Here is a 15,514-nt window from a genome sequence, read left to right as displayed (position 1 = left end):
TGAGGAGCAATAACATGAGCAATGTTGAAAGGGTGGAGGACAACACTTTTTCAAAATAATTTTACTTTTTGCAACTTTGTACTCATTAATTTGGTAAAAGTTAAAATAAAAATCAACCTGAAGACTAGTCTATCTCTTGGTGACCTACAATTAAACAAAAACTATAATTGTACAGAATACCTTATAATTAAACAGAAATAACTGGGAAAAAAATTGTCCCTAGAAAGGAGTAATCCCAAATTTTTCCAGGTCCTAAGAAATTTCATCAATTTCTAACGTAATTTCACAATAAGAGAACAGACTCTGTATGATTTTAGGCCATGAAATTTTTGCACCTTGTTTTATGTCCCTGGCTATGTTCCAGTGTCTCTCAGTTTACAGTCTATGGAAATTTGAATAAAATTTGTATCCTACTATTGTGTGAAAACTGTATAAATTTAATTATGTTGAATTGGTTCACAGGGCTTTTCAGGTCTACTATATCCTTCTACTTTTCTGTATATTCATTCTATTAATTTTTGAGAGTTTGATATTGAAACTCCAACAAAAATCTCAATTTATCTACTTAAAAAATAATTGTAATATATTGTAACCTCATTCTGTATTTTCCAAGTCTCCTATAAATGTGTTATCATAGTTTGATAATTTTAAAAAATTAAAACTAAAAAAAGAATCTTCATTAGACTCAAATCCACAAAAGCACTGTCCCAAATCTCTGTTTCATAAATTGACATGTTAAATGGAAATCAGACAGCCAAGAGCATAGAAGAGGCATGAAGGACAGAATCTGCACCTACAGTTCTTTTTGCAGTTCTTATGACAGTTCTCTGTGCCTTTAGGAAGCATTATTCCTAGAAAGGAAATCCAAGCTTATTTCCTGCAGCTGAAAATTGCACCTAAAAAATTATCGGAACCTGCAATACTTACCGGCCCATGAGGAAGTGAGGTAGCGATTGTAAGAAACACCCTAGGCCCATAACCACACATCCAACACCAATCATTATTGGTCTATGCAGTTTTGTTCCAAAATAGCTCACGAATATAATCAACAAAAGATTTCCTAGAAAAAAATTGACGTGAGAAATGAATATTTCAATAATTATGAACAAAGCCTGAATTAACAGCCTCACCCAATCATTAACTATCTAGCATTCATTGTATAATAAATATATCAAATACCGGAATTGGTGCTAGAGGTGCATGAAGTAATAAGTGATTAAAACACAACTCCTGCCATGAAGGAGGGCTCTGTTTCACAATGTGTTTCAACAGAAGTTCTTGACCTGCAATCTATAAACCCTGAAATAGTCCATGAATAGAAATCAGGTGTTCCATGAACTTGAGTGAGAAAAATAAAATTACATCTTTATTTTCACTAACTTAACTAAATATTAGTATTTCCTTTGACAATGAAAGCAGACACAAACTACAGTAGTATTGGCAGCATGTACAATTTTGTCACCAATTATCACCAACAGAAGTTACAGGTACTTGCATATGACATTACAGTTGATACAGATGCCTCAAAATATTATTGACACCAGTGATTACTTCAAAACTAGAGTAGATATTGTTATCTAATGTGCTGGTAAAAAGTACAAAGGATAATTTACAACTTTGATAATTTTGATAATATTTTGATAATATATTTTATTTCAATATAATTGGCTTCCTTTGCACTCTTATAATTTTTAATTTATGCAATTAAAATGTTATTCTGAGAACATTTGGCATCAGATTGCCAAAGAGGTCCTTGACACAGAAATATTAACAACCCCGGCCAATCTCTTAGTGATTCTCTGTTACCTAGAGGATAAAAGATAAGTTTTGTAGTGAGCATACAAAGCTCTCCAGTAGCTTATTTCTCACTCCTGCCCGTTTCTCCAGACTTATAATCTAGTAATTCCCACCTGAAGCTTGGCCAGTTGATAATATCGGCCTTAACATTGCTCCACACATGAGCTACCATACTGTTTCATCCTTATGCTGCTTCTTCTAAGCGAATTCTCTTCAAACTTATCAACCTTGTTTCTTCATCTGGAAAACTTTTCCTTCAAGAGCCTACCTTCCTTAAGGGAGGTTGTGTCTCTTCTCTATGTTCCTATAGGAATTGTCATATACCTGTGTCACCAAACTTACTGCATTCAATTAAATTATTTTGCATCTATGCCCTTCATTAGACCGTGAGCTGGGTTTACACAGGACCTATGGAAGGAGTGACTTCTGGCTCCATGGCCAGGATCTGTCACACGTGTGGCGCTACATGAGGTCTGAGAGGACGGAAGACTAGGAGACAAGATCAAGCATCACTGGTTTCAGTTTTGCCTTCTCTGATCCTAATTTTTCTGTCAGATACTGATTAAAAGTATTAAAGGCAACTTTCCTCTTAAAGGAAGTAAAATCCACTATAAAACAAAATGAGTAGCATTGGTATTTTCATGCCAATTTGTTCACAGGAGAAATCTTTCTCTTCCTCATTCTTTCTCTCTGTCCTCACATCTTCCCAATCAGCCACAAATATCAGAGCCCAAGAATAGACTTTATTCTTCCCTACAGGCTGTTTCTAAAATAAAGTCAGTGAGACATAAAAACAGTTTCTTCTTCCATCTGCAATTAGAAAAGAGAATTGTCAACCTCTCAGAAACAACAGGAGAAGAAAAATATTTGCTTTAAAAAAAATGAGTTCCCTTTTTCCCCTTGATATCTTCTAAACATGAAGATAAAGCCCTAAAAGTCATTAAATGATAGATTAAATATTAGTACTCTAAACACTCTGCTGCTCATGCTAGCTGACCAAAAGACTATTAGATTTTTTAAAATCTAACCATTAGAATAAAAAGTCCTGTGATTGGATATATGGTAATGTTTAAGTGTTATTTGGGAATAATATTCAAATGAATTCTTTCTAAACATATTCCAAAGTGAGCCAGGTTATTTAAGCCATTTTAGAAAAAGTATTCAGTCAGAGTGAATGACATAAAGCAGAAAATAAGGAAAGTAGAATTCAGACTAGATAGATAATACATACAAAGAAGCAATGCAAAAACAATTCATTACCAATCTCAAAACTTCCATTAATAAATCCAACTAGAGATGTTGGGATGTTGAATTGTCTTTCTATTTGTGTGATCATGGAATTCATATAAGATCCAGATAGTGTTTTGGATACAAATGCACATGTTATTGCCAACAGAAACATCTAGGAAGGAAAAAAGTACAAGAAAACATGAAAAACTTATTTTTAAATTGTATATTTGCCACTTGTTGATGAAATATCTTCTACCAAAATACTGATTGTTTCCAGTTCAAGTAACTCTTATGTTTGGAAGAACCTTTTAAAGTGAACTCTTCTTGTTTTCTATGCTATGTTCTCACCTTAAAAATTCAAAGTTGAACTAATTGATTAGTGATATTTAATTTTGTAGGTCATTGGTAGCCTCATTATTTTATGGAAATGTCTTATACATACATAGAAACAAGTTATCATTCTAAATAAGACATAGCAAATGATTTAAATAGATTTTCAGCACTATAAAGCTATCATAGAATAAAAGAATACATGCATGTTAATTTTTAAAAAAGAATGTAGCATTACACAAAGGCATCATATCTGTAGCAAATTTGCTTAAGTTCTCTTTTATGCAAAGCTATATGCAATGTATACAGCATTATTTTGCTATTTACTGCCAGTTAATTTATTTAAAATAATATTTTAATTATAAACAATAACAGAAATATTTCTAAACTCAACAGATACTTTTTAAGATAAACAAATATGAATACAATATTCCACATATTGAATCATGTTTCCTATGTATTGGTATAACTTTAGACAGCTGTCAGGCTGACACAATCCATAACAAAAATCAAGGACAAATTAACAGATAGAATCATTGTGATCAGCAGGAACGAGAATGGTTAAAATAGGAAAGGCTAACATTTTGATAGTTTTATTAAATCAGAAGGAAAAAGATTTAGATCTTAGAAAGGCATTTGAAAAAGGAGCATTGTATACTGGGTAATCATAAGTTAGGTAGATTAATTACTGCTTCAAAATCAACAAATTATGGATAAATAGATTTATATCAACCTGAATGGTGGTCTCCAATCTAATACCATGGGCTTTTTCCTTGACCTCCTTAAAAATATTTCCTGATGACATTTCCATCCTGAAAGACCATTCAATTCACTCTCCAGCTAGTACACTCATACACTGAAATCCTTACCCCTCCAATTTCTCAATCTTGAACCAACCCCATAATTTATACACTCCCTTCAAGAGAGGGCTCCAACTCAGCCATGTGCTCCTCTTGATCAGAAAATGATCTCAACATCTTCACCTTCAAATTTACCTCTCCCTGCCCCTCTAAGTTTCCTCCCTCTTTTAAAAGGATGGATCACTCCCCCTATATCAGAGAATTTCTCCATCCATGTTCTGGAACCCATTCTTTCCATTACTGAAGTCCTAATTCATCAATTACTAACCCCCTCCTCTAATTTCAACCTCATGCTCTTTACTACCTCCCTGTCTACTAACTTATAAATATATGCAAGATATTTCTGTCCTAAAAATCTTCCTTCTGCCCTGGTGGTTGCTCCAGCTACTATCAAGCTGTTTGGAAGAACAGTCTAGATTCATTGCCTACACTAACCTTCCACTCACCGTTCAGTCTACTACAGTCTAGCCCCGACTGAAGCCACTCTGTAAAAGGTCATTAACAACTTCCTGATTGCCACATCCAATAGATACTTCTTGGTCCTCAGCTAACTTGATGTCTCAGAGTCATTTAGCATCATCAATCTCTCTTTTCTTCCTGAAATTTCCTCTCCCAATGCATATTTATGTCTCTGCCTACCTGCTAGACTCTGTATGCAGTCATCTTTTCTCTGGCCAACTTCCTCAGGCATTTGTCTCATACCCTCTAGTTTTCGCCTGATATCTTCTTTCTAGTAAATCTCATATTCCTACAGCTTTAACTACCACCCAGATGCTGAAATCTCTCAAATGGATACAGTTCGGAACAGCTTAGACAATTGCAATCATTTTTTTTGTCTCTTCTACTCTCTCACTTCCAATCTCCCTTCTACCTGCCACCACCACTAACTTGGCGCATGATAACTATTCATCAAATTAATGAATAAAATTCATAATTAGTATGTGATTCCACTTCCTGAAGCTTTTCAGTGGCTTCCCATTAACAAAAACCCTTACTTTTTACATGACAAACAAAGCCTCATCTATATCTCATTATCTTCTCCTGCCCCTTGTCCCCAAGCATAATATTCTATTTATAGTTCTTTTAATTCACCATGCTACTTTAAACCTCAGTGACTTTTACAGGTGGTCCTCCACTTGTAGTGTTTTATTCACTTTGTGCATCTGATAAATGTATGCTCAATATTTAAAATTCACTATACCATTATTTCTATTGTGGAGTCTTCCTTGTCTTTCTACTTCCCAGGTATCCTCCTTATCTTCCCACTTTGCTGTGTTCCTGCCTGTATTACAGCCCTCAGCACAGTGCACTTTATTTTTTTTAAGGGACATTATTTTTTTATTGGCCATGCCACATGGCACATGGGATCTTAGCCCCTGCAATGGAAGCCAGAGTCCTAACCACTCAACTTTCAGGGAATTTCCCACAGTACACTTTATTTATGTGTTTGGATGCCTATAACCTCCTACTTCACTATCCTGCGAGCATCTCAATGAGAGGAGCCATATATTATTTACCTTTAAATCTTCAGTCTCACAAACAATAGTTGCTCAGTGCAATTTATTGAATAAATGACAGAATCGGTATTCAAAAACATCTTGAAAAAGTAGTCAGATCTGAAAGTAAGCTGTCTATAGATGAAATTCAATAGGATTAACTACATCTAAGCCAAAAGTTACCTGCACAAATTAATTTGGGGAAATCTGAATATAAATATATGTGGGAAAGACTTGGGAAATTTAAATATCAAGCTCAATATAAGTCAAAATGAATATTGTCATATGACTGACTAGAGAGCATAGTTATATCTCTAGCTATTTATCCTTTTATATTAAATCCTATTTATAAAAACCATGTCTGGCATCTTCCTGTAAATCTTTGCAGAGTACACTGTAAATAACTTTCACATGATTTTATAATTCAGATTTTGTATTTAAAAACAAGCAAAGCCAACCAAGCACAGTACAAATCATGTTTGAAAGAATAATTTCTTTTATTTAACATTTTAAGAAAGGAAACTAGATAAATCATGATCCCACTTTTCTTTTCCTGAAACATCTAGGTAGGCTGTCTAACTAGTGGCTATTCCTACTCGTGTCTAGTACAAAATAACCTTGATATTTATAAAGCTAGTCCTATCAGCTTTTTAATAATGCCCCAGCCTTTGAAGCAAACTTGTTGAAGAGAGTCCTTTATTACTTTCTAAAAATGCTTGCTTAATGAGCATATTTCTAAGGTCAGAGAATCAGAGAAACCCAGATGATTTATTAAGCAACTGTCTTTTACCTGATAAACTTGTGCTTACAATATTTGGCTGTCATATTCAGATAATATCTAATCCTGCCAAACTCCAACATTACAAAAAATTAAAAGCCAATTGTTAATATATAATTTTTTACTTTTATCCACAAATGCTATTAATAATAACTAGTATTTATTGACTGTTTACAATATTCCAGTCATTGTTTGGAGCATGTAAAAAGAAAAAAAATTCTATGAGATAACAGTAAATTATCATTATCTCTTTCAGAGGAGAAAACTGGACCACAAAGAGGTTAAGCAACCTATCCAAGGGCACATAGCAAACCAGCAGTTGAACTCAGCACAAATCTAGGAAGCCTGGTCCTCAGTCTTTATTTTTAAACCCTCGGTTTTAGGAGATGGACATCAGAATTAAGGAATAATTTAAAGGGATTTTTTTAATACATAATTAATGTAGCATTTCAGGCAAAAGTAGTTTTCTAACTCTACATCATGATTCTCAACTTTTCTGTACATGTGTAGATTTTTCCTACACACATATAAAGAGAAAACAAACTTTCGATAGGAAGAAAATTGGTGGCAGTGTAATAGTTTGATAACCACTTGTAGGCAGTAGCTGTAGAATCAGGACAAGTATCCAGATCTTCTGGTTTAAAATAAATTCAAATTTTGCTTGAAAGCAAAATGGTTTTATGGCTATGCAAAAAGAATTTCTCTGAAGTAGTTAAGAATACCCAAAGCTAGCAAAATGGGCATTTTTCTTACAGAGGATGACTGGTATGCTGCCAAAGCTTGAAGCAAACATTTGTTTTAGTGGGTCATTGTGAAGTCATCACTGAATACAGATTAACAAAGCTTTTCTGTCCAATGTACCATTTTCCAGGAGAGATCTCCATACTCCTCTCACCAGAAGGGTGAACTTTAAATAGGCCTTTGATCCAGGAAAGTAAATGGTACTGTATTATGTGTGCTTGAAAATGTTTAAGATCCTGTCTCCCATTTAAATCCTTTAAAGCTATTCTGATTAAATTTCCTAGAATCAATAATCCTATTTAGACACACTCTCAGTTACAAACCAATTTCATTAAAGCAAGAAATTATCAATATATCAGGTAGTATGATGTTATTATCAGATCACTGCATGAAGATATAAACAACTTTACAAGATCTAGGTTTAAAAAGAAAATACAGTACATATACATATATCCACACAAAGCAAGTCCATACCTTCAACTTGGAAAGACATCTTATTCTATGAGTTTCGATTCTTTCCTCAGTTTCTCCCATGTTGTTCTTCTGAATAGTCCAAGATATTTATGTTCTAAATCTTGATATTTCTTAATTCTAGTCTTTTAAGAAGACAAAAATCTATTAAATTACTGACAAAGTCATAAAGGGTCATTCTTCTGAAGAAAACACTGAATCTGAATAACAGAATCAAGAATCCATTGTGTAACAAAAATACCTAGGAAGCTTCTGATTCAGATCCAGAAAGTAATGACGTTAGAGAAGATTTAGCTGTTAGTTTTCCATTGAAAAAGTTACATCAAATCACTTTAGTTACTCTTTAGTGAGATTAAAGGTTAGAATAATTTGTTATGGTCTCCTTGCAAAATAATAACCACGTGGTTAAAACAAAACTTTTCACTTCTTCAGCCAAAATAAATAAAACCAAAATGAGCTTCCTGGACTTACATGAAAATGCTGCTTTTAGGAACACATGGACTTTGATTTGTGTTTGTGCTAAGTATCTGGTTTAGCAAGCCTACAAAGGCTCAGAAATCTCATTTGGCCAGGCTCCCTCTTCAAGTTCTTTGGATTCCAAGATTTCCCTAAAGTCTCAAGAAGGGAAATGCTTTCTGGGGCACTGCTGATTCACAGAAACCTGGGGAGACATGGAATTTTAATCATGGAAATAGCCTAAGTAAAAACAACAAATAATTCTTTGATCTGGAAAGGAATCCTACAGCTGCCAGTTAAGAAGTGAGGTCTAGGAGAAGACCAAACAAAGGTGGCGATCTATATTTATACATATATAATAAATACAGATATATGCGTGTCTAAGTATATATATGTAATATATAGATACACGCTTTTATATGTAAAATAAAAAGATGGCCATGTCTCTTAAATTCTACTAATGTGTTGTCAAAGATTTTGCCTATTTCCTTTCTTGAAACCAGGGCAATATTTTCTACCAAAACCAAACTATTTCACTCTGACAATATTTATTCTAGTAAATTTACTTCAAGTTGTCAGATGCTATCATAACAGTATCCCCAGGATTAATTGATTAAAATCCTCTGAAACATATCCATTTAACAATATCCAGACTGGCCCTTATTTTTAAAAACCTGAATCTAATTCCCTACACACATTAAGGCAATAGCCACTGAAAAATTATATATGAATTTAATTCTTTTTAGTCCTTCTTTTATGAACACAACAAATATGTATCAAAAGTCTACTCTATGCCAGTCATTGTGCTAAGCATAGGATTCCAGCTGTAAACAGGACAGATAAGTTGCCCTAAAGACAATAAATATATATCACTAGAGAAGAATAAGGTTCTGTGGAAGGTACTTGAACGCAGATCCCAAGGAACTTATATATTTATCGGGAAAGGTAAAACTCTTCAATAAAACATATTGGAATAGAACTGGACAGTGTGTGATCAAATACAAATGGTTTGGTATGTAAGTGGTGAACAAATTCAAAGGTCATAAGTGAAAACTCTTAGAGATCACCCTTAGCAATTCTGAATGACAATACAAATGAACTCACACTAAAATCCCTCCCAAAAAATTCCAAATCACCTTAAGTACAGTGCAAGTACATGACATTAGTTTTAGATAAACCCATAGACAGGGATGATTTATCAGAAGACTGGGAACTCCTCTTCTTTGGTCTTCATCTATGGGGATGCAATGCAGGAGATGCAAGAGACTCAGGTTCTATCCTGGACTGGGAAGATTCCCCGGAGAAGGAAATGGCAACCCAGTCACTCCAGTATCCTTGCCTGGAGAATCCCATGGACAGAGGAGACTGGCGGGCTACAGTCCAAGGGGTTGCAAAGAGTCAGAGTGAGCGACTGAGCATACACAGTCTTTATCTGGTTTTATCATAAACTTCTTACCTCATTTTTTCCTCATTTTTTCCTTCTCATACATTTTAAATCCCTCTATCCTATGCTTTTTTCCCTTTTTTCCCCATTCTTGCTTGCTTATATTTCAATGTATGAGAGTTCAATATAACCACCCAAACAAACAATAAGAGGGAGAGAACTTATTCCTCTTGGCATCAAAGTTGTACTCATGCATCTTGGTGGCTAAAATCATGACTATTCTAAATGCCCATTTTCCCCATATTGCTACAGAGGCATAGAAGTTGGAGTTGGTAAGAGAAAATCACTACCCTGGGGAATTCTGTGTTTCCTTATATGTACTGTGATACTGTGCAGGTTTTATCAGCATGCCTCAAGGATTTGTTGCAAAATGTGTTTCCAGCCTTGAAAGAAGTTTTTAAACAATTGTCTTAACTGGGACAAAATGCAGTGTTTAAAGCTAAGGATTTGGAAAGAATTAAACGTGATTCAATTAGCACTAGTGTTAACCCTCAGTCGTGTCCGACTCTCTGAGATCTCATGGACTATAGCCCACCAGGCTCCTCTGTCCGTGGAATTCTCCAGGCAAGAATACTGGAGTGGGTAGCTGTTCCCTTCTTCAGGGGATCTTCCCAACCCAAGGATCAAACCCATGTCTCCTGCATTGCCAGGCAGATTCTTTACCATCTTAGCCACCAGAGAAGCCCTCAATTAGCACTAAACTTTTCCAAATTTGCCAACTTATACAAAAGTGAAAACATTTTAGCTTTTCAGACACTTTGGAAAAATTTTAGTGGAAATAAATAAATAAATACATTCTATTCTTCTAACTTAACAAAATTAATTAATGTCACCGTCACTGCTGAGCACTTTGGCCCTAAATCAGAGACTACACATGTTTTTTCCTTCATATCCTCAAGACCAGACTAGGGCCAGCCTTATGAAGAGTTCCCTTTTGTCATCACAGCTCTGTTTACATGGTGATTTCTGCTCCTAGGACTGCAGCATCACTGACCCAATCCTCATCAATCATCACTGCTGATGGAAATGCCTTGCTGCAGTTTTATTAAGTAGAGAATCAGTTTATTTCTCTAACTCCTTCTGAGCATTCAAATGGAAGCAGGTAATTCTGCAGCATGAACGTAGTTGAATTTTTTCCATGTCTACTGGTCACAACTCTGCTTTTTGTGTCTTCTTTTTGTTTTCTTTCTAATTGTGGTAAAATCACATTACAGAATTGTTCACTCCAGAACAATTATCATGTTTTTGGTTAGTGGATTTCTAGAAATTTTTCATCTTATGTGATTGAAAGTCTATACCCATGAAACAGCAACACTCTGGGGTTTTTGACACCCCTTGGTATCCAGCTCATAATGATGCATCTCAGCCACAAAAGAATACAGTGTTTTATAAAACAAGTAAATGGTCTTATTGTGTTCTTTTCCCAATGATAAATACACAATACCTTCTATTGTTACAAACCACCTGGGAAAATGCATACATTTAATTTTATATTATTCTACACTATTGAACTAACATAATAAAGGCTTTACTTTATCATGGCAAAACTAATAGTACATACATGAAGAAGATTTAGGAGAACATCCTTTCCCTGGGAAAAAAGACAGGGTCACGCCAGCAAAAATCTTACGAAACTTGTTTATTTCCAGAATCTTCAAATGGCTCCTTGCTCTGCAAAAAGAGAGCAGCCTCTTGGTGGTATCCAGCTGAAATCATATCAGCGAATACCAAGCCAGGCAAGTACACGCCAAACAAGCACAAGGAGAGTCAACAACAGCTCTTTGTATGATGCCTACCAAATTATCTTGCTTCTATTAGTTCCTTTTCATCAGAAATCAAAGAAAAAGACAATGGATTCTGCAAATCAGCCTTACAAATAGAGGCATAATTTTAAGTGCAAACTCAGAGGAGGTATCAGGAATGCATCACTCTACTAACACTAAGGGAAAAACTTAATCAGGCCATAGACTTGCACATATGATTTTACTATGCAAAGCAAAGAATGGAACACTCAGAAATATAAGTACAAACCATCATCAGTAGTCCAGCAATAGACACACCTACCCCAGTTACTTTGGATACCCAGTTACTTTCCTGTCTAGTGTTAGATAATACGGGCTTCCCAGGTGGTGCTAGTGGTAAAGAAACCACATGCCAAAGCAGGAGACACCGGAGATGCAGATTAAATCCCTGGGTTGGGAAGATCCCCTGGAGGAGGGCATGGCAACCCACTCCAGTATTCTTGCCTGGAGAATCCCAAGGACAGAAGAGCCTGGCAGGCTACAGTCCATGGGGTTGCAAAGAGTCAGACACAACTGAAGTGACTTAGCATGCACACACATTGGATAATAAACCAAGACCTGGAAAAGTAAAGCTAAAATCTGTCTTTTAAGTCTTTAGGAGAGCTGGTTGTGAATATCATCAGTGTTACTTCTCATGCCAAGTAACCCTAGAGAATGATTAGATAATTATGGGAGTAGCCAATGTTTTTTCAAATCAGCAACTTAAACTGTTTCATTTTTCATATTTTTACCCCAATTTCTCTTTCTTTTGCCTTTATAGACAGTTTTAGATACAAAAACTGTTCTTTTATTTAATTATGGCAAGAAAACACCAAACTCCTCCTTTTTCTCATAAAGATAAGACTTTATCTGTTTATGAAGCTCCTCTAAAAACTGTAAATCCAATAATATGTTTAGATTTTTTTCCAACCCAATTATTTATACATTTGTTTCTTCATATTAATGGAAGCAGCCATATATAATCAGACTTTAATTCTAGTTTAGTTGTGAATTGCTTAAACTCTGAGTTTATTTTCTCTTATCTATGATGCTAGAATATTTATGCCTACCTTGCAAGATTGTTTTGAAGATTGAGTTATAAAATTTATGTAAGACCCCTAGCAGACTTACTAGAATGAATAATCACTCTGTAAACAGTAGTGATTATTATTCATTCATTCCACAAATATTTATTAAGGCTCTACTACATTCCAAGCACAGTAGTTGGTGCTCAGAGTACAAAGTTGAATACAATAAGTGCTTACTCTCAAGCAGTATCACAAGCTAAAGGGAGAGATAGACAGTTAAACGTTAATAATAGTTGCTTAGTGCTATCATGCAGACAATTTGAGCCAAGTAATAAAAATAAGCGATGCATGAAAACTGTTTCTTTGAAAATTCATTCTGAATATCCTTTGCATACAGCATAGTCATTTTACTTGGGCTTTGAAATGAGGCACAACTGGTTTGAAAGCCTGTTTTTAAGCTAGCTGTGTGATTTTGTACAAGTCGCTTAATCCACCCGTACAATGAAGATAATCTCTATCTTTTTATCAGTCAAGGTTCAGACAAAAGAATAGGACCCATGACAGGTAGTTTAATAGAGGATTTAATTATGGGAAATTAGTTATATAAGCATCAGAAGAGTTAAAAAGCCAAACTTGGACGACAGTAGGCAACCTAGAGACTGACGTTAATGGCAAGTCTCTCTCACTCCTGAGACTATATCAGAAAGCGAAAAAGGCTGAGCTGCCAGGGACAGACAGATGTTGCCAGGGACAGACAGATGCTGCCAGAGTCACCACTTAACACACGGAGCAGGGAGCAGGAGAAGTGTCTTTTCCCCTCTACAACTCCAGTCTCACACCAGTACCTCCCATCGACAGCCTAACTGGAAATCAGATGCAAGAGAACCTGGAAATTTTATCCAAAAAAACCATGCTACTTCTTAGTTTATTAATTTAAAGTAAAATTAAGCTTCATAATATACTTGCCAGGACTTCCCTGGTGATCTAGTGATTGAGAGTCTGCTTGCCAATACAACAGATACAGGTTCGATCCCTGGTTCAGGAAGATTCCACATGCCTCAGAGCACCTGGGCCCATGTGCCACAACTCTGAAACACATGCACCTAGAACCCATGCTCCATGACAACAGAAGCGGCTGCAATGAGAAGCCCGCGCACCGCAGAGAGGAGACCCCATTCGCTGCAACTAGAGAAAGCTCATGTTTAGCAATGAAGACCCAGCACAGCCATAAATTATAAATAATAATAATAATAAATAAAGTTTTTTAGAAAGTACTTGGCACATTTTCAATTATTATCCATGGATGACAAGTGTCTCTACCTGCAGTTGCCTTGTGATTGGCTCAAGCCTGAGCACCCCTTGTCCTCTGGCTAATTGCCTCTGTGTTCAAGCAATGGGAAATCTACACTGTACTTGTTTTTGGTTGTTGTTGATTTACAATGTGGTGTTGTTTTGTTTGTTTTTGTATTTTTTCATTTGTTTTGTAAGTTTTTACATTTTCTTACTTGCTTTTTGCTAGAACACTAATTTTAGACTGGATCCAAGACATTCTCTTTCTATGCAGCAGAATCATGGAATCTGTTATAATTTTCCCTCCTACAATTAAACACCCTGCCCAGAGACAGCAAGTACTAGCTGTACTGTTTAACCCTTGCTCACTTACTACTGAGATCAGTACACATTTGTACAGTTTTTATATGTTCATGTAGATATTCTTGGCATGAGGAAGGATGTGTAGGGTGCCTTAGAGAAAGCAAAGTTGTTAAAACCTGAGGAAATTCTGAGGTAAGAGGAAGTTGAAAGAATATGTGTAGAATGACTCCTACATTCTCACCAGAAAGGCAGAGCATCGGGGATGTGGTAGAAGACCTCAATAGAATGAAAAAAGTCAAAACAGTCATCATGGATATTAAAACAGGAAGTCAAATGGAAGTGAGTAAAAAGATTGGTAAATAGCACTGCTTGCTAGGCTGAGTCAGATTGGATCATATGAAATATACAGATCATCAACAGCATCGTGATTTTTATGCCAGAAATATTCAATTTGAAAGACAAAAAAAAAGAGGGAGATACGTAGACCGATGTGTTCACTCGGAATTTTGAATTGGTTTTGGTTTTGGTTTTGGTTTTGGTTCAGCAATGGGTTGAGAGAGGAAACGAATCTAAGAGACAAGTAAGTATAGAATTGAAATCATGGACCACGAGGTTATTTTGAATATACAGAAGAAAGAAAGAATGAAGGAAGTGACAGATTAAAACCCCAGGGAATGTTGTGTTATGAATAATATGATACAGGTCAAAAGTTGACTAATTGAAAAGTTAGAGAGTTAGATAAATAAAACATTACTGGTTAAAGAAAAAAATATTGAAATGCATTTTCTAGTGGAAGATACCAGATAAAAAGTAGGTTTTTGAGGGGATTAGGCCAGAGAACAGCCAAATATGTAGGTTGTTGATCTAAGGTTGGAAGTGAAAATAACTGTAACGGAAGGTAAGGTCAGGGTTTGAATAATTCAACCAAAGAGTGTGAAATTTTCTCAGACTAAGCAAAAGGCTTTCAAATACATTGTTTCTGAAAATTTTCTGATACATTTATAATTAGCATTTGGCAAGACGATGAGTTCTTTTGCCTTGTTTAAAAAAATCCCCATAGCCAACATTTCAAAACAATCTATAACTGTTTTTCTCTTCTTTTTATGACATACCCCTTACATATAAAGTTTCTTCAAGGTTTAATATTTGTCAAAGGTTAGGCAAGCACTCCTCTAGACTGTCTCTTGGAAACTTAGAAAACCGGTAGCGCACACCAAGTGAAGTAGATGATGGGAGAAGGGATCAAAAAGATCAAAGTGAGCAGGCTAGAGTGTACATATCACATAAGGCCAAAAACCCCCACCAGTCATCTGTATCTCATAGGAGAGTCCAAAGGACACTCTGTAAACCCCAGCAATATGGAATTCATTGGTGGCATTGTTGAGAACCTCAAGGATGGCTGCCCTCTGCAGGCTAGTGCTAACATTGCTGCTGCTGCTGCTAAGCCGCTTTAGTCGTGTCCGACTCTGTGCGACCCCATAGACGGCAGCCCACCAGGCTCCCCCGTCC

General features: G+C 35.7%; 1 protein-coding gene across 4 annotated transcripts in view; it reads right to left on the bottom strand.

The window, feature by feature from the left end:
• Positions 1 to 15,514, bottom strand: part of SLCO1A2 (solute carrier organic anion transporter family member 1A2) — a 113,059-nt gene that overhangs the window by 44,775 nt on the left and 52,770 nt on the right. For 2 of the 4 annotated variants that reach the window (XM_024991375.2, XM_059886122.1), the window contains exons 2-4: positions 7,707 to 7,828; positions 3,058 to 3,199; positions 928 to 1,060 (exon numbers count right to left, since the gene is read on the bottom strand). In XM_024991375.2, the coding sequence (XP_024847143.1) occupies positions 928 to 1,060; positions 3,058 to 3,199; positions 7,707 to 7,766 (335 nt within the window). In that variant the 5' untranslated portion in view covers positions 7,767 to 7,828. 4 annotated transcript variants of the gene reach the window in all.

The sequence above is a fragment of the Bos taurus genome, chromosome 5, assembly GCF_002263795.3.
Source record: "Bos taurus isolate L1 Dominette 01449 registration number 42190680 breed Hereford chromosome 5, ARS-UCD2.0, whole genome shotgun sequence".
In the NCBI taxonomy this organism is placed as follows: Eukaryota; Metazoa; Chordata; class Mammalia; order Artiodactyla; family Bovidae; genus Bos; species Bos taurus.
Note: the sequence above shows the minus strand (reverse complement) of the source record. Positions and strands in the feature narration are given on the sequence as shown.